Source organism: Antedon mediterranea, chromosome 1 (assembly GCF_964355755.1).
Source record: "Antedon mediterranea chromosome 1, ecAntMedi1.1, whole genome shotgun sequence".
Lineage (NCBI taxonomy): Eukaryota > Metazoa > Echinodermata > Crinoidea > Comatulida > Antedonidae > Antedon > Antedon mediterranea.
The window spans coordinates 14,667,831-14,687,669 of NC_092670.1; the positions used below are offsets into that span (position 1 = coordinate 14,667,831).

A 19,839-nucleotide genomic window follows, 5' to 3' on the forward strand; every position below is an offset into this window, starting at 1 on the left:
ATCTGTATACATATACTTATTTAAAGAGTTTTATTCATTTGTTTACATATTATCACATTGATTACATAGCTTCCTCTTTTTAAACATATTATCTGTAACACATTTTCATTAACAAGCTTATTTTTTTCTTACATAGTTGTTTTTGATTTTTTCATCTACCACATTTTCATTTAACAATGCATATTCTCTGTTATACTCATTACTTACTAGATGTTTACTGTTAACATAATATTGTTCTCATTCTTTAACCTTAATATTAATATTTTTGTTCTTTAATGTTTACAAAACTTTTATTTCCAGCAGATCCTTTTTTGCATCTATAACTTCTTAAATTTTCATTTAACTTTTTTACTTTCTTCTCTTATGTGGATTCATTCCACTTTTTTATTTCTTATTTTCTTTAAAAAAAAAAAAAAAAAAAAAAAAAACTATTTCCATATATTATTTTGTTTATACATACATTATCATTTAACCACATTGATTACATAGTTTCCTCTTTTTATACATATCTATAACACATTTTCATTAACAAAGCTTATTTTTTTCTTACATAGTTTTGTTTTTTTTTTCATCTACATGCATATTTATTTCATACAATTATAATACGTTTATGTTTAATAAATCCATCCCATGGGTTTGTCCCATTTTATTTTTCTTTGGATTTATCTATGCAAACATATTTTCATTTAAACAATGCTTATTCTCTGTTATACTAATTACTTACTAACTTTTTACTGTTAAACATTATATTTTCCGATTTCTGTTTTCTTGACTTACTTTTCAACTCGAAATTACGTTATACGAGCACGTCGAAAGTGACAGGCTACGCACGTGTAAATTTAAAAAAAAAAAATGTTTTTAAACATTTCAACATTTTTAAACATGTTCAGTAATTTCGGTCAGTATAGTTCACTATGTCGGTCGGTCGGTCTCTCTGTCGGTCGGTCGGTCTCTCTGTCTGTCTGTCTGTCGGTCTGTCTGTCGGTCCGGTATCACTATGCATTGTAGCACGCGACTTAATGGCTGTTGGCCTTGTTAAAATTCATTTTACTTTACACTATTTATATAATTGTATCAAACATAAATAAAAGCCCACACCACTATTCATTTCTAAATTTAAAACAATGTTGAACAATTTTTTTTTATAGATGTTATTTCATTTCATCAGAAAGTTTTATTTCAATTACGATCGCATAATTGAATTGCCTGTATTTCAGTTTAGTCAGTCTAAGATTAAATTCCGGCGTACGTTACTTTTTTTTAAACTATTTAATAATTGTGTATGTTGTTTTGTGTATTTTACCGGACCAGTAGGTTAATTGGAAGCGCCCATTCGGCTCACATAAGTAATCCATCTTTGTTGACAATATCGGAGAATCGACAATCACCGCGTGGTGGCGAATCCCCAATTTTCAGATGGCCATAGATAACTTTTAAACAATTGTTCCATACATTAGAATATTTATATATTATCATTCTTAAAAGTTTGGTTATGTTAAATACGAGTGGGATATTGTATCATTGATGCTCGCTGTTTAATATATAGTTGTTACTGTCCCTTTAATTGAATTTGAATTAGAAACCAGGACATGGTACACAGTCCCGGTGTACAGTATCATAACTGAATAGGTATCTATTAAAGATGTTAATTAATTTAGGTTAGTATAGCAGTTATACAGTATCCTTTAGATTAGCATAATTACGTTACCTTTTTTGCTTGAACAGCTAAATACAATGTTTGTACGCCGTATTGCTATTTTTAATGTAGTCTAGATAATGTATTTTTTGGAATCTTTCACAGTTTTACCAATACTATATACTACGATATAACGCATAATAAACTTTAGTAACGTAACTTTATTATAAGTGTCTTTTATCTGGCTGCCTAGAATACGCGACCGTTATCAAGGGCAGCACACTCTGCCTGGGTGTAATTATTCGTAATGAATCTAGTATTTTTTGTTATTTATAGATGACTATTTTTGTTTAAATGTATTTTCTTTTAGTTTTGTTTAGTTGAGGTGAGGACTCGCCATCTGGTCGCTCTTAATAAAAGGAAAAACACCTATATTTCCAGTATAAAATATAAGTTTAGACTTATACATCATTATTACGGTAGGCCTATTCTAAAAATGCCTGGACAGTACAAATTAAACCCGTTATTGGTTACACTAATTGTAGCTCAAACACTCTTTATAAAATAGACCCTTGAGACAAACGATGTACATTCATTTAATGTTGCGATTACGTTTTTTCCGAACATGATCTGGATTATGACTTAACTTTCCCATACTTTGTTAATTACTCATATTAATTTATCATATTTTTCAGAAACCTGCTCAAGTTCATGTAGGAGATGTAGGTGACAACATTAGACTGTACGTCTAGTTTTTAAAACATAAAGGGAACCGACAATGGAACTAGAAAACAATGATTTGTTAAGCCTTGTTTTAGACGAAATATTGATAGTATATTCTTAGAAACATTAACAAAATAACGTAAGAGAGGCAAAGATCGTCCACAGATTGTGCAGAATTGTAATATTTTGATAATACGATGTAGTCATTAAATTGGTGATTAAACAAGTCACACACTTATGCGTTTAAAGTCATGTGGCCATGGCCTACAGCGACAAGGTAAAGGAAACCTGTTTATGATGTTTTTAAAACGTTAAAATTAAAGATTATATAACACATGTGTACTGATTTCTAATCAGTAGGTTAATTTGTATAGCGCCATCGTGCGGGTCCTTTTGGACAGATATGAGAACGTGATATTAATTGTTTGTTTAGAGGACATAATAATCAACAAAGTTGTTATGTTGAATTTGAGCTACGATACCGGAACCGGTAATGCTTTGTTATAGATGTTTTTAGCTTTAGTTATGATACATTTAATATTCGTGACTCCTTCTTGCTTAGGCAGATTGGCATTATTTAGATGGCGAGGTCGTTTAGACTCGCCGCCTAGAGCATGGAGGGTTGGAGTGGCATGGCCGGAGCAGGTTGTCATGGGTGTCGCTGTTCTGTGGAGCCCACCTTTATGCCCTCAGTTTGTTTGTTTACATTGTTTATTTAAATTGTTATTTACTGATTATTATCATTACGTTTACTGATAGCAGAATGATTGTAGAAGTTATGACGTGAACTTTAAGATTACTTTATAGTTATTTAGTCTATTTAAGACATGCAAATTTGCATCATGTATCACACAGTTAGCTGCACGTCATGGTGTGTTGTGCACATCTGAGCGGTCGTTCCGCTTGACGAAGCATAGATTACGTCATGTATGGTTGAGATACGTCATTGTTCTCTTCCTAAGTTTTAATGTTGTATTTACCTCAGTTTGAGGTTGTATTTGCTGATTGCTATTACTTGTTTGTTTTCAGTAATTTACGGCTAGAGGCTAGGAGGCTAGAGGCTAGAGATTAGAGGTTAGAGATAAATGAAGAAATAAAGGCTGTAATACAGCATAAATGAGCCAGTAAATTCGTCGGTAGCGTTTCATTCTTAAGTACGTGTACTTACAGTAAATTACGGAGGTATTTCAACCAATCCTGAAAGTGAAGCAAGATGCCCGCTAGCACATCTGATCAAAAGGACAAGCTGAAACACTCCAGAAGAGTAAAAAGGGGAGCATTCACTAGAGCCTTAAATGTATTAAAAGCAGTGACAGCTGAAGAAAATGAGAAGGAAGTAGTAGAGAATGCTCTTGAAAGACTGCTAAATGCGTCTAATGGAGTAGAACAAGTTCATGATGCACTCGTTGCAATACTTGACACTGAACCTGAATTAGAAGAAGCAGAAACGTATATTGAAACTGTGTTATTAGAGTTCACACAAGGTCTGCAAATAGGGAAAAAATATTTAGCAGATATCAAGGCAAGGGAGACATCAGTGGTGGATACTACTATCAGCAACAGGGAGGATGATGACCGAAACGTAAGCAGCAATGCAATTGCGAAATTCCTAATGAAGAAAGATTTGATCAGCAATGGTTTGATTAAATTTGATGACAGTCCATTAAATTACAGATCATGGATGGGTACGTTTAAGGCAATTGTCAAAGAGCTATCCTTGAGTGCACGAGAAGAGTGTGATTTGATGATTAAATGGCTAGGTCCTGAATCGAGGAAAATAGTAATGAGGTTAAGGGCGGTTCATCTAGACAACCCTGAAAATGGCCTAAAGGACATGTGGAAACGCTTGAATGAAGAGTATGGTGCCCCAGAGTTGATTGAGAGTGTTCTATTAAAGAAATTAGAAACCTTCCCGAGGATCAAAGATGACCATCAGCTGAAGGAAATGTCAGACCTGTTAAGGGAAATTGAAGTAGCGAAATCAGATAAAAGACTACCAGGATTGGCCTGCTTTGATACCGCAAGGGGTGTCAATATGGTGACAGAAAAACTATCATACCAACTACAAGACCGGTGGCGTACAACCGGAGCAAGGTATAAAGCCGATAAAGATGTGTCGTTCCCGCCATTCAATGTTTTTGTAGAGTTTGTTGCAAAAGAGGCCAAGGTACGTAACGACCCGTCATTTCAGATTACATCTGCATCAAAAAGCCGTGATAGCCATAAGGGAAATAAATCTGGTGATTCTGCAAGAGCTTATAGTACTCAGTCCAAGCAGAAAAGGTGTTTTTGTTGTGACGGAAATCACACAGTGGAAGGATGTGATAAATTTAAGGGTTTAGAATTGAAACAGCGAGAAGAGCTAATAAGAAGGAAAGGATTATGTAGAGGTTGCTTGAAAAAAGGGCACATATGGAGAGAATGTAAGTGCCGAAGGATTTGTGATATATGTAAAGGCGAGCACCCTACTATCATGCATAGATTTTCAAACAGTACTGCTGAACCACCTGTAGTATCTTCAAACAGTGCAGCTGAACCACCTGTAGTATCTTCAAACAGCGCAGATAAACCACCTGTAGTATCTTCAAACAATTTGTGCAGCAATACATGTGACAATGAACAGTGTTGCTCTTCAATAGTGCCTGTGTGGATTGAATATGAGAAACAGGAAAGCATAACATACGCCCTTCTTGATGAGCAGTCAGACTCCTGTTTTATCTCAGCAAAACTTGCACAAGAATTAAAAACCAAGGGTGTCCGCATACAACTGGAAATATCAACAGTACTTACAAAGGGATGTGTTACTTCGGAGAAGATAAATGGTTTGAAGGTGAGAGGACTTAAAGAAGGGAAAACTATAAGTTTACCAGCAGCCTATACTCGGGATTCCATACCAGTATCAAGACACCAGATTCCTACTCCAAACTCAGTGAATGGTTGGCAGCATCTACAGAAAATAAAAAATGACTTAAGTCCACTTCTTGATATTGAAGTTGGTCTAATAATAGGCCACAATTGTTCTAGTGCACTGATGCCAAGGGAAGTGGTACAAGGTAATCATGACGAAGATCCGTACGCGATTAAGACCTTATTAGGATGGGGTGTGGTAGGTGTCATTAAGGCACGGAAGGGAGAACCCACCAACAATGTGAAGCAATTCTCCTTCAAAACAACTACTAAAGAAGTAATAAAGGTGCTGGAAAGAGATTTCTTGGATGATCGTATAAATTGAAAAATGATATCAGTCGAGGACACAAAATTCTTGAACGCTATGCAAAAAGGATGTAGAACAGAAAATGGACATATCCAACTGCCATTACCATTTAAATTGGAAATTCCCAAGTTGCCTAACAACAAAGTAGCTGTTGGTAAGAGGTTAATTCAGCTGAGACACAAAATGATAAAACAGCCATCATTCGCTGCAAAATATAAAGAGTTTATGACTAGTATCATAGACAAAGGTCAGGCAGAAAAGGTACCTACAGAAGAACTTGTGTGTGAGTGTGAAAACGTATGGTATATTCCACATCATGGAATATTTCACCCTAAAAAAACAGAAAAATTGAGGGTAGTTATGGACTGTGCATCACGCTACCAAGGTATATCCCTAAACGATATGTTACTCACTGGTCCAAATTTAACTAACAATCTAGTGGGTGTGATGCTAAGGTTCAGACAAGATCGCATAGCAGTCGTTGGCGATGTTGAAGGAATGTTCCATCAGGTTTTAGTGGCGCCGGAGCATCGAAACTTTTTGAGGTTCTTGTGGTGGCAACATGGTAATTTAAATGAAGAGCCCACTGATTACCGAATGCTCGTTCACGTTTTTGGAGCGGCTTCATCTCCTGGCTGTGCCAACTATGGATTTAAAAAAGTAGCAGATTTGTATGAAAACGAGAATGGGACTGATGCTGCTGAATTCGTCCGCAGAGGATTCTACGTGGATGATGGCTTAAAGGCTGTTCCAACGATCGATGCTGCTATCAGTTTGATAAAGAGAACTGTGGATATGCTTAGCAGAGGCGGCTTTAGGTTGCACAAATTTCTCTCTAATTCTCCAGAGGTATTGAAGTCCTTACCCGCCACGTCAATTGCTTCCAAAGTAAACCAGTTGGACTTGAGTGATCTTCCTACAGAGCGGACGTTGGGTATATTGTGGAATGCAGCGGAAGATACCTTTACATTTGAAGCCAATTTGAGAAATAAGCCATCAACTAGAAGAGGTATTCTGTCTACGGTGAGTGCTATATTTGACCCTCTTGGGTTTGTTGGTCCTTACGTTCTGTTGGGTAAACGCATATTGCAGGAGATTTGTGCTGGTGGTGCTGAATGGGATCATCCGGTTGGTGAAGAAACCCTTAGATCATGGGAAGAATGGAAAAAGCAATTGGTGTACTTGAAAGACGTCAGTATTGAAAGATGTTATAAGCCAATAAGCAATAGAAATTCAGAAATTGTATCCACCGAGCTACACCATTTTAGTGATGCGAGCGAGAAAGGATACGGTCAGTGTTCATACTTACGACTTGTTGATAAAGAAGGTAAAGTGAAGACATCACTCTTAATTAGCAAATGCCGTGTAGCTCCTAAGAGAATGATAACTATACCAAGGTTGGAACTGGCAGCTGCAGTGGTATCGGTTAAGGTTGCATCCATGCTGAAAGAAGAGATAGAGTATCCGAACGTCACTGAGTATTTCTGGACTGACAGCCAAGTAGTCATTGGATATATTAATAATGAAGCGAAAAGGTTTAACACCTTTGTAGCTAATAGGGTGCAACAAATTCACGATGCGAGCACTAGTGGTCAGTGGCACTACGTAAGCAGTGAGGATAATCCCGCTGATATTGCATCACGTGGAATGGATGCTGAGAAATTGAGAGATTGCGAGAGGTGGTGGCATGGACCAGCTTTCTTAAACCGTGAAAAATTGAAAATTAAACGAGACTTACCTGTAAGTTGAAGTTTAATTGTAATTCTATGAGTCATCAGCCGGGAGTGGAGGAGTTGTACGAGAGAGAGTACCGCGCATGCGTATGCCAGTCTTTAGAGCAGAATACAGGCTCAGTGAGGAGAGTGGAGGAGTCTGGGTCAGGGCCAACCTACGTAAGGGAGGGCGTACAACTCCTCCACTCCCGGCTGATGACTCATAGAATTACAATTAAACTTCAACTTACAGGTAAGTCTCGTTTAATTTTCAATTCTATTTCGTCATCAGCCTATGTCGCTACGGAGTAGTACGAGACTTTAGAGCACAGTGAGCCAGTATTCGCAAAACGGTGGAAAAACAGATTAATAAACAAATTAACAGTCATTCAAGTCGTTTACATTCTTTCAATAGAAAACACTTTATTACCACAAAACTATGTAGTACGATACTTTAGTCTGTAAATAATTAACTGAAATCACTGTATTTCCTGTATTATACACTGCTTACAGGAAAAATAACATTCAGGTATAATAACACTGTAAAACATACCTTTGGATAGTAACTATAAGAAACATTAACTTTAAACAATGCAAACATGGTTTCAATAACACTTCATTTCTCGCTTGAGCATGACTCAAGAACTGCAGTACCATAATTAAAAGTAGGAGGTGCTATACGATTATAATATTTCTGAAAAGTTTCCTCCTTAGCCCAACCAGCTGACTTCATGATGTTGTTTAGGTCAACATTTTTATTTAGAAGATGAGAAGCTGAGGCTGATCTGGTACTATGGGGCTTATATTGGACTGTATCTATACCTGCATTACACATGAATTTCTTTACCCAGTGGGACACTGTATCCTTTGAAATGGGCTTATGTGGGGAAATGTAACTTAACAGTAGCTGTGCCTTATCCTGGCGAAAAACACTTGTACGTGAAAGATATTCTGTCAACAAAGACACAATGCATAATTTTTTGTCAGATGGAAACGCATTGAATTCCAATGGCTTTTGATGTGAGCCAACCCGTGTATGCTTTAATTTTTCAGTTACATAGAAAACAATTTTATGATCACTCTTTTCCATATTTGCAATCGAGAGATTTAATATCGTCTGGCACCTTTGACCACTTAAAAGACACAATAAGAACGCCAATCTTTGTGATATTTCTTTCAGCGATGATTCTTTGATTGATGGTTGCCCTCTGATGTAATCTAGGGCAACATTGACATTCCATGTATAACTGTACCTTGGTAAAGATGGTCTTAATTCAAAAATACCCTTCATAAAGCGTTTCACAATAGGTAATTGACCAAAAGATGCATACTCTTGACCTACAGCAAAAAGAGAAGACAACATACTTCTAGCAGTATTAATAGAACTGTACGATAAACCTGAATTAAACATATCTGATAAAAACTCAAGTGGTAATGTCACATGTGGTGAAATAATGTCACAATTTTTTCTCTCACAAAATTCAAACCATCTGTTAGCCATAGTTTGATATTGAACCTTTGTTCCTGCTCGCCACGATGCTAGTATGATCTCTATTGTGCCTGAGGTAAATCCCTTTGATAATAAGCTTCTCCTGATACATGACATATGAGCAGTCGTAGTTTCTTGTGTAGAGGATGAATCAATCCCGGTTGTGCTGGCATCAACAGAAGGTCTGGTGCCGGTTGAATTTGTGTTGCTTCCTTGAGTATCCCCAGCAGCATGGGGTACCACGATTGGGATGGCCAATCTGGTACTACTAGAATTCCCTGCGCCTTGTCTTGTATTATTTTCTGTATAACCCTGAGAACACAATTAAAAGGGGGAAAGCAATAGAATAATATATTTTGCCATGATATTGTAAACGCATCAATATCTGTTGCATATGGATCTTGCCTGTAAGAGATGTATTTATCAAATTGTTTATTTAGTCTTGATGCAAATAAATCAATTGTGGGTAGAACATTAAGTTTCGTTAGAACCTCACATAAGGTTTTAGAATTTAGCATCCATTCTGTATCTATATTCTGTCTTCGAGATTCAAAATCAGCAGTAACATTAAGCACTCCTGGTATGTGGGCTGCAGTAATCCAAATATTATTACTTTCACAAAATGCCCAAATTGTCCGTGTAATATCATTACAAGGGTCACTGTGACATGTTCCCATATTATTTATAATGGAAACAGCAGTAGTATTGTCAATCATGAGCTTTACCTGTTTACCTAGAACTTGTTTGGAAAAGGATTTCAGGCCAAAATATGCAGCTAATAGCTCTAAATAATTTATATGGTATTTTCTGTCATTTACTGTCCAATGACCACCTGTAGCGGCTTCACCCATTGCTGCCCCCCAACCAGAAAGAGAGGCGTCTGTGTAAATAGTTAAATCAATTGCTAAATGTCCAATTACATTAAAACATTGTGGTAGGTTTATCAGCCACCATTGTAGATCCTCAATAGCCGAGGACGACAAGCACATTTTAGAGTCGAAATTTCCTCTGGCTGTCTTTAAAGCATTAATCTTATCCCTCTCCACTGCCCGATAATGGCATTTACCATATTGTACAGAAGGGAAGCTTGACACCATATACCCAATAATCTGTGCTATCTCTCGAATTGTTGGAGTAGATGTTGCCAATATCCTGGTAATACAGTTAGTAAGTCGATCAATTTTTGGACTTGTCAAAGTAATTTTCATATTACCTGAATTAATGTTAAAACCTAAGAATGTGATACTTTGTGTAGGTATAAAAACTGATTTTTCAGGATGTATGACAAAACCTAAATTATCAAACATCTTTATTGTTTCCATAATAGTATCAACGCATCTCTTGTATGTGGATCCTACTAATAGTAAATCATCAATATAGGCACATAAAATATGTCCTCTCTTTCTCAGAAAACTAAGTGGTGGTTTTAAAAGTTTGGTGAATGTTCGTGGGCAAAAGGAAAGACCATTTGGATATGCTGTAAATTTATAAAGTTCTCCCTGATAGTGAAATTTTAGATACTTCTGAGAATTCTTGTGTATTCCCACACTATTAATATGCATCCTTTAAGTCAATAGAGGCCATCCAACAATTCTTCGTTATCATACTTAATGCGGTATTGATTGTGTCCATTTTAAAGTGTTTATATTCAATATATTTGTTTAGTGATTATAAATTTAAGATTATGCGTACCCTATTATCTTTCTTAGGAACTGAAAAAATTGGAGATACATATTCCCCTGGTTCATATGCACATTTAACCAGTACACGTTTAGTTAACAGTGTCTGTATTTCATGTTCTACTAAGTTGATGTGATTCTTTGCAATAAAATTTGATGGACGTGTAATGGTTTGTGGTGGAGGACTTAAAAATTGTATTATTTCACCCTTCACTGAATTTAGGATTGTATGATCAGAAGTTAGTTCTTGCCATTTTTCTATAAATTTTTTCAATTGGCCACCAACAAAATGTTCTACTCGATAGTCTAAGTATCGTTTAAGATCATTTAACACAGAGTGTGCCTTTACCTGTGAATCTATCGCCGGTAATTCTTGAACATCCTGCCTCTTTTTCCCTGGTACTGTCCGGACTGTCCCCTTTGTCCGCTGGCGTGGGGATTTACCTGGTGTTGTTGATAGTTTTGTCGATATGTCTGAGGGTTGTACCCTCTCTGAGGTAAAAAAGGCCTTCTCTGTGTAGTGTATGGGGCATATCTGCCTACTTGTCCCTGGTTTTTCATAATCCTCCCTTCCAGTTTTGAATCAGTCATAACCTGTTTTAAGTCATTGCCAAATAGCATTCTTTCAGGTTTGTTTGTTCTTAAACATGCATTTTTGAGGTCTGTGCTTAATAGCGGTCTTAATGTGTCCCTCCTTTTATACGATAACTCTTTGTTGACAAAACCCAAGAGGGCTACAGAGTCAAACAGGCGGGTAGCTGTTAGCTTATAATCAGGAGCCTTTTTGGATTCTTTCGCCTTAAGCATATCTTCGATACAAATAGCAATGGCACTTGTGGCCTTTACGACTGAGTCCTGTAGGGCTGCTACACGCAGATCCCTTTGTTTATTAAAAGACTTCAGTCCATTCCAAATTTGGTCATTTACTTTTGGTACATATACTTCTTTTAGATTTCCCGGTATCTTATATCTCTCAATGATAGCCTTGCGTTTATCTAGACTCAGTGCAGATTCAAATTTAGCATTTATTATCTTTGCGATTTTTTCCGATATGTCAGGCCCAACAGTGTTGTCAACACATAGGGACGTATCTATTAGATTAAGGATGGAGTCTACATTTTCCTCCTCCACCTCTTCAGCCTCTTCAAATTCATCCCCTCCGAATATGCTCAAGGCCTCGTCCTCCGATATGGGGTGATTATTTGAGTTATCATTAGAGGTATGTGCTGCATGTGCAGTATTTGATGCTTCCTGTGAAGCTGGAGTGTATGCTTCCTGTGAAGCTAGTGTGTATGCTTCCTGTGTGAAGCTGGTGTGTTAATTGCTTCATTTGAAGACAATTGAATAGGCTTGGCTCTACTAAGCTCGCCCAACAGTGTATTAGTCTCTGTCATACTACGCTGCATTGCAGCTAACATAACACATTTACAAGCGATGAGCCCTTCGCTGTTGGCGATAGCGGGGGGTCCGTCTCTTCATCGCCTACTACGGCGGGAAGCGCGCCGGCGGGAAAACCCTCGCTTGACCTAGGCGTAGTAGAAATGTAATCACTGTTCTCCATAGAGAAAACAAGAAATAACCTGTTCTAAAAAACGGTCTGTAGTGTCTATATACTTATCTGAATTGACCAGTCTAGATGGAAATTCTACAAAAACTTTGAAAAACTGTAGTTTGGAAATTTATTCTTCTATCTGATAAGTGAAAATGACTAGCAGCATGTACATGAACGGTACAACTGGCATACGCATGCGCGGTACTCTCTCTCGTACTACTCCGTAGCGACATAGGCTGATGACGAAATAGAATATACAATCAACCAGTTACATATTGAAATAAAAGATGACGATGTGGAAGTAAGGCAAGCTAAGGTGTTTGCAACACAAGTGAAAACTGAACTGATTCCAGACATGTTAAGAAGAACTTCCAGTTGGCACAAGGTACGACAAATACTTGCAAGGTGTTTAATCTTTATTTATAAATTAAGAGGATGGAAGCGATCCGGAGAAGTTACGGTAGAAGACCTAACTAGAAGTGAAAAATTGATAATTAAAGCTGTGCAATACAATGAATGGAAGGATTTGAATGCGCTGGTGAAGTTAGACCCAGTCGTAGACAACGATGGACTGCTGCGTGTAGGAGGTCGTTTAAAATGGACCTGAAATGGAATTTCGATTTTCAAGAAATTCACACATGTTATTTAAATGTATCAAATTAACACAAGCCCATACAAATAAAAACTAAATGTATAGTATTTTGAGAAAAAACGAAATTTTAAGATACCTTGGTAAATTAGCGAAAGTTACTCACGCCATTGCAATATTCTATTTCAACGGCCGTCGGGAGCATCTATATTCACGACGGCGATATCGATCGAGAGCGTGTATGCCGCCCGATAGTCCGTGAATGATCGACGGCCTGGAAAGATACGCGAAGCGTTGACACTAATACTAATTCAATATATAATGTTGTTGAAATATAGTGCCCTAAAATGTACTTTGTTTGTTCTAAAACCCGAATTTAGAAGGCCTAGGCCTACCTCCCAAACCTTTACTAATACTAGGCCTAGGCTAGGCGGTGCCCAGCGCGCGGAGTCGATCCACCCACACGTTTCATGTGCATCCAAAGCGATATCAACAACTTGCTGCTCATTGTCAAGCCAAAGTAAAATATGAATCAAATTCGTTTTCGAACTGCCTGATTCGTGAACAAATAAATTACCATCTCATATTACTAATTTAATTCTGCTAAACTATAAACTAAAGAAACTTAACACATTTTAGCAGTATAAATTACAAACGAATACAAAATACACGAACGGAAAATATGGATACGCATCATTGCACACGGCGCTGTATCCCGGACAACGTTGCCAGGCTAACGTCGGTATTGCCAGAAAAAAACCGTTGATTTGGAGATTTTAAATCGTCATTTACTCGATGACTAACCGTTTATACGGTAATAATTTTATCTAAAAAAATTCTAAATACGTTTCTGCAAAAGCACAAGCATTTTTTAGAAAATACTCCATAGATTTCAAGAGTTATAGCCAAAAAACTGCAAATTGTCCATTGGAGGGATAGGAATATATTCGCAAAGTGACGTCACCCGCGAATTTTTTTGATTTTCAAATGGGGCTTTCCCCAAAAGGGCGAATTTATATTTTATAACAATATACATTCTAGCAACACCTAATAGCCCCCAAAACATCATTCTAAAATGAAAAAAATCGAAAATCCATTTCAGGTCCATTTTAAAGAAAACTAATCTACCAGAAGAAATTAAACATCCAGTAATCATCCCTGCAAAAAGTGATTTAACCTGATTAATAGTCAGTCATTACCATAATCAAGTGTACCACCAAGGTAGAGGGATTACTCTTAATGCGGTGCGAGCTGCTGGGTTCTGGATGATAGGTGGCGTGGCATCTGTCTCGAGATATATTCACGACTGCACGGTATGTCGTCGACTTAGACGACCTACAGAACTCCAGCGTATGGCAGATCTACCAGTCGAAAGAGCCGAGGCAGGTCCTGCCTTTAGTTACTGTGGCGTAGACTTCTTTGGGCCGATCATTGTAAAAAATGGTAGAAAGGAACTTAAGCGCTATGGTGTGCTATTTACATGTTTGGTGTCTCGAAGTGTGCACCTGGAGATAGCCAGCTCGTTATCGACAGATTCCTTTATGAATGCCTTTCGGCGATTTTTATGTAGGAGAGGACCCGTCAGACAAATGAGGTCCGACCAAGGAACCAATTTTATTGGTGCCACAAGAGAGCTGAAGGAAGCAGTAAAAGAGATGGATCAAGAGGCAATTCGCATAAATATGCTAAGGTTAAATTGTGATTGGAAATTTAACACACCCACTGCAAGCCATCACGGAGGAGCTTGGGAGCGTATGATCAGAACAACCAGAAACATTTTTGATAGCTTAATGCTTCAGCATAAGGCGTTATTGAATGATGACATGCTGAGCACATTTATGACAGAAGCAGAAGCAATAATTAACAGCAGACCTTTATGTGCTACTAACGATGCATCTTTAGAACCGTTGACACCATTTTACTTGTTAACGATGAAAAGCAGTGCGGTGTATGCTCCGCCAGGAAACTTCAAAAGGGACGGGAAGTTTAGCCGGAAGCTCTGGAGAAGAGTCCAGCACCTGGCGGATACGTTTTGGAGTAGATGGCAAAAAGAATATATTATCAATTTACAGCAAAGACAGAAGTGGACTAAGAAGAAAAGAAACATAAGCATTGGAGATATTGTACTTTTGTATGAAGAAGGTGTCCCGAGAAATTATTTGGGAGCTTGCTCGAGTTACCAATACCAAGCCGAGTGATGATGGTTTAGTGAGAAGCGTCACTGTCTTCGTTGGACGAAGAAGAACAACATTGGATAGGCCAGTAACCAAGATTGTGTTGTTGGTTCCTAAAGATCAGTAATCTAACACTGCATTTGTAGAAATTATATAATTTAGTAATTGTTTGAATCTTACTTCGTTTATCATTGATAATTATACCATTGTTTAATTTGTTTGTTAGAAATTGTAGTCAATTTATGGGAGGCCTGTACTGATTTCTAATCAGTAGGTTAATTTTTATAGCGCCATCGTGCGGGTCCTTTTGGACAGATATGAGAACGTGATATTAATTGTTTGTTTAGAGGACATAATAATCAACAAAGTTGTTATGTTGAATTTGAGCTACGATACCGGAACCGGTAATGCTTTGTTATAGATGTTTTTAGCTTTAGTTATGATACATTTAATATTCGTGACTCCTTCTTGCTTAGGCAGATTGGCATTATTTAGATGGCGAGGTCGTTTAGACTCGCCGCCTAGAGCATGGAGGGTTGGAGTGGCATGGCCGGAGCAGGTTGTCATGGGTGTCGCTGTTCTGTGGAGCCCACCTTTATGCCCTCAGTTTGTTTGTTTACATTGTTTATTTAAATTTTTATTTACTGATTATTATCATTACGTTTACTGATAGCAGAATGATTGTAGAAGTTATGACGTGAACTTTAAGATTACTTTATAGTTATTTAGTCTATTTAAGACATGCAAATTTGCATCATGTATCACACAGTTAGCTGCACGTCATGGTGTGTTGTGCACGTCTGAGCGGTCGTTCCGCTTGACGAAGCATAGATTACGTCATGTATGGTTGAGATACGTCATTGTTCTCTTCCTAAGTTTTAATGTTGTATTTACCTCAGTTTGAGGTTGTATTTGCTGATTGCTATTACTTGTTTGTTTTCAGTAATTTACGGCTAGAGGCTAGGAGGCTAGAGGCTAGAGATTAGAGGTTAGAGATAAGAGGTTAGAGATAAATGAAGAAATAAAGGCTGTAATACAGCATAAATGAGCCAGTAAATTCGTCGGTAGCGTTTCATTCTTAAGTACGTGTACTTACAACATGGTTACAATAATGTTATTTTAACGTTTTTAAAACCCCATAAAAAGCGAAATATGTTTTAAGAACTGAAATTTTAGGTTTTTAAAACTCTACAAATTAACGTTTTTTAATACGAAAAATATCGTTTTTAAAACCAAAACAATACGCCAAAAAACGTTACTTTAACGTTATTTATGTCACAGTATCGTGCCCCGACTGAGGGCGCTATGTCTTGATCTGAATAAATATGGCCACCGAGTAACACGAGTTATTTAGTCCGTATCTTTATTGTTATATTCTACCATTCACGAAACGTAAAACATGGTGGCAGCGGTGCTCATTGCAAGAAAAGATTAGTCTGAATTGCACACTGAAACACAGATAAGTAAAGTAAGATATTTACTGTTAAATCTAACGAGATATATACGACTAGCCTAGCCAGCATGATGGCAGACGGCGAGGAGGGCGTGCAAAATGACGCACATGGCCTGCAGGATGAAGCTAACGGCAACGGACTGCCGACGATACAAATGCCTGTCCCGATGTTCAATGTTAAACCCCCAGAACCGGTAAAACTAGACACAAATGGTAAACAGGAAAATTGGAAATTATGGAAGCAGCTTTGGACACATTATACCATTGCTAGCAACCTAGATCATCCATCACGATCACCTCATTTTAAGAAATCATTACTGATCTCTACCATGGGTGTTGATGCACTCCAAATATATAATGGATGTGACCCACTAGAATCTGACACGTGTGAGGAAATCATACAAAAATTGGATACGTTTATTCTTGGTGAAACCAATGAAATTTTTGAACGATATAAATTCAATTCCCGAAAACAAGAAAAGGCGAGTCAATTGACACATATATAAATGTTTTGAAAAAACCTGTAATTTCTGTGATTGCATGAAAGATAGTCTAATTCGAGATCGTTTAGTACTGGGAGTACATGATGAAAGAGTAAGAAAACGACTATTCCAAGAAAGAAAAATAGATTTAAAGAAATGTATTGACATCTGCCACGGCTATGAAAACACATACAACCAAATGAAAGTGATTTCTGGTAAATCATTGGAGGAAGAAAAAGTTCATAAAGTGATGAACAGAGGTGGACATCAGCAGAAACATGAAACCCCTCAGTCATCAGGAAAACATAAAACTAGTGACAGAGCACCGTCTGGCAACATGCCTAAATGCAAATATTGTAGAAACAGCCACCCAAGAAAGAAAGAAATGTGCCCTGCCTGGGGTAAACGGTGCAACAAATGCAAATTAATGAACCATTTCGCTATTGTATGCAAACGGAAACCCAAGCTATATGGTGTTGAAGCACAAGATTCAGATGATAGTACATTGAGTGTAACTGAAGACAAAATTTACAATGTTTCAACAGGACCAATATATGCGGAAATGACCATGAATGATGGAAGTAAAATACGATTCCAAGTGGACAGCGGAGCTACTGTAAACGTGATACCAGTAAAATATGTTGAACTAGGTAGTACCAAAATTGAACAATCACACACAAAGTTAACAATGTATAACAAGAGCAAAGTCATCCCATTAGGAAAATGTGTGCTAACGCTTAAAAATGACGCCACAAACAAGTCATATACAGTTGATTTTCAAATTGTCAAACAAGATTTACAACCACTATTAAGCAGAGAGACAGCAGAAAAAATGAAACTGATCACGGTAAACTACAGTAACTTCAAGCAATTACATAGTGTCACACAGACAACATCCAAGATCCTTGAAGACTACAAAACAGTTTTTAATGGTAAACTGGGACGTCTACCAGGAAAAGTTTGTATAAAGATTGCCGAGCACTCAAAAGGAACGCAATGTCCAGCTCGAAGAGTACCTATATCCGTGAAGCCCAAGTTAAAAGAGGAACTAGACAAACTACTAACAGAAGGTGTTATAACGCCAGTATCTGAACCAACAGACTGGTGTTCACAGATATCTATGCAAACCAAAAAAAATGGTAAACTAAGAATATGCGTAGATCCGAGACCGCTGAATGAAGTTCTGCAGCGTGAGAGATATCCACTACCAACCATGGAGGATATTCTACCAGAACTAGCCAATGCAAAGGTATTTAGCAAGGTTGATCTGTCACATGGATACTGGCACTGTGAATTGGACGAAAACAGCAGCCGTCTGACTACGTTCATCTGTCCGTTTGGAAGATTTCGCTGGAATAGATTACCCTTTGGTTTGAAAGTGAGCACAGAAATTTTCCAAAGGAAGTTAAATGAATCATTGACAGGGTTAGAAGGAGTAGCATGCGTAGCAGATGACATACTTGTCTATGGTTATACAACTGAAAAACATGACAAAAGTTTGAGAAACCTTTTTGAAAAATGTCAGAAAGCTAGAATACAACTAAATAAAGAGAAGAGTGTATTTCATACTGACACAATTGATTTCATGGGACATACCATAACTGCTAATGGATTAAAACCTGACGTGAAAAAGCTAGAAGCAATCCTCAAAATGGATAATCCAACAGATGTTGAAGGCGTTCGTAGAATGCTAGGATTAACAAATTACCTAGCAAAGTTCCTACCTCAGCTAGCAACTGTTGTTGAACCACTTCGTCGACTGACTCATCAAGATTGTCAGTGGCACTGGTCAGATGACCAAGATAAAGCAATTCTTAATTTGAAACAACTAATCACTAAAGCTCCTATTCTAGTCTATTATGATCCAAAGAAGGAGTTAATAGTACAATGTGACGCCTCAAGCACAGGACTTGGAGCAGCTTTATTACAAGAAGGAAAGCCAATTGCATACGCTAGCAGATCTCTATCAGCTACAGAAGTAAGATATGCTCAAATAGAGAAGGAGTGCCTCGCAATTGTTTTTGCAATGGAGAGATTTCATCAGTATACATTTGGACGTTTGATTATTATCAACAGTGATCACAAACCTCTTGAAATGATTGTGAGAAAGCCTTTACACAAAGCTCCAAAGCGACTGCAAGGCATGCTGATGAGACTGTTACAGTACGATACAAAGATCGTATACACAACAGGCAAAGAAATGTATATCGCTGACACTTTATCTAGGGCATATCTACCAAATACTGACAAGGTAGACAAATTTGATCAAGTAAATGCAGTTGGTAGTCTTCGTATTGGCCCAGAGCGAATTGATGAACTTAAAAGAGAAACAAACATGGATGAAACTACAAAAATACTGAAATCCATAATTATGCAAGGATGGCCAGATGAAAAACAGTTTGTACCAACGCAGATTATGCCTTATTATTCATTCAGAGATGAACTGGCAGTGCATGATGGACTTATATTCAAAGGTGAACGAGTAGTAGTACCTATCTCATCACGAAAATCAATAAAGGAACGTCTGCATGTTTCCCACCTTGGAGGAGATAGTATGCTGAGAAGAGCAAGGGAATGTATTTTTTGGCCCAGAATGTCATATGAAATAAAACAAATGACACAAATGTGCGATGTTTGTCAAACGTATCAACAGGCACAGACAAAGGAAACTATGATTCCTATTGAAGCCAAATATCCTTACCACAAAGTTGGAATTGACCTATTCACACTTGATAAGGTAGATTACATGACCACAGTGGACTACTACAGTGGATTTTGGGAAGTTGACAAACTAACTGAAACAATAACTAATTTAAAATCAGTCATAAAGAAAGTAAAGCAACACTTTGCGAGAAACGGGATTCCTGAAATTGTCATTTCGGATAACGGCCCCCAATTTTCCAGTCACGAGTTCAGAAACTTCAGTGCAAATTGGGATTTCCAACATCAAACCTCATCTCCACATCATCCTAATGCTAATGGTAAAGCAGAGGCAGCTGTAAAAGCAGCAAAGACTATGTTGATGAAGTGTAAGAAAAGCAAAACTGACCCATATATGGCATTACTTGAAGTTCGAAACACACCTACTCAAGGAACAGGAACTAGTCCTACACAGAGACTTTTCAACAGACGCACA

The 19,839-nt window shown here is 37.5% G+C and overlaps 3 protein-coding genes across 3 annotated transcripts; all 3 read left to right on the forward strand.

Annotated features, from left to right (window-relative positions):
• The first annotated feature begins 3,572 nt into the window (after positions 1-3,572).
• Positions 3,573-5,591, forward strand: LOC140041930 (uncharacterized). The gene has a single exon (XM_072087666.1). The coding sequence runs from the start codon at positions 3,573-3,575 to the stop codon at positions 5,589-5,591; it is 2,019 nt and encodes a 672-aa protein (XP_071943767.1).
• A 3-nt stretch (positions 5,592-5,594) lies between these two features.
• On the forward strand, positions 5,595-7,322 carry LOC140041946 (uncharacterized). Its single transcript, XM_072087667.1, has one exon. It carries the CDS (start codon positions 5,595-5,597, stop codon positions 7,320-7,322), a length of 1,728 nt encoding a protein of 575 aa, XP_071943768.1.
• Positions 7,323-13,859: 6,537 nt separating this feature from the next.
• Positions 13,860-14,792, forward strand: LOC140041962 (uncharacterized). Its single transcript, XM_072087668.1, has one exon. The coding sequence runs from the start codon at positions 13,860-13,862 to the stop codon at positions 14,790-14,792; it is 933 nt and encodes a 310-aa protein (XP_071943769.1).
• The last annotated feature ends 5,047 nt before the right edge of the window (positions 14,793-19,839 follow it).

Bases quoted from the DNA above. Each gene is read 5' to 3' on its own strand.
- LOC140041930 (XM_072087666.1), top strand. From the start codon at position 3,573: ATGCCCGCTAGCACATCTGATCAAAAGGACAAGCTGAAACACTCCAGA.
- LOC140041946 (XM_072087667.1), top strand. From the start codon at position 5,595: ATGATATCAGTCGAGGACACAAAATTCTTGAACGCTATGCAAAAAGGA.
- LOC140041962 (XM_072087668.1), top strand. From the start codon at position 13,860: ATGATAGGTGGCGTGGCATCTGTCTCGAGATATATTCACGACTGCACG.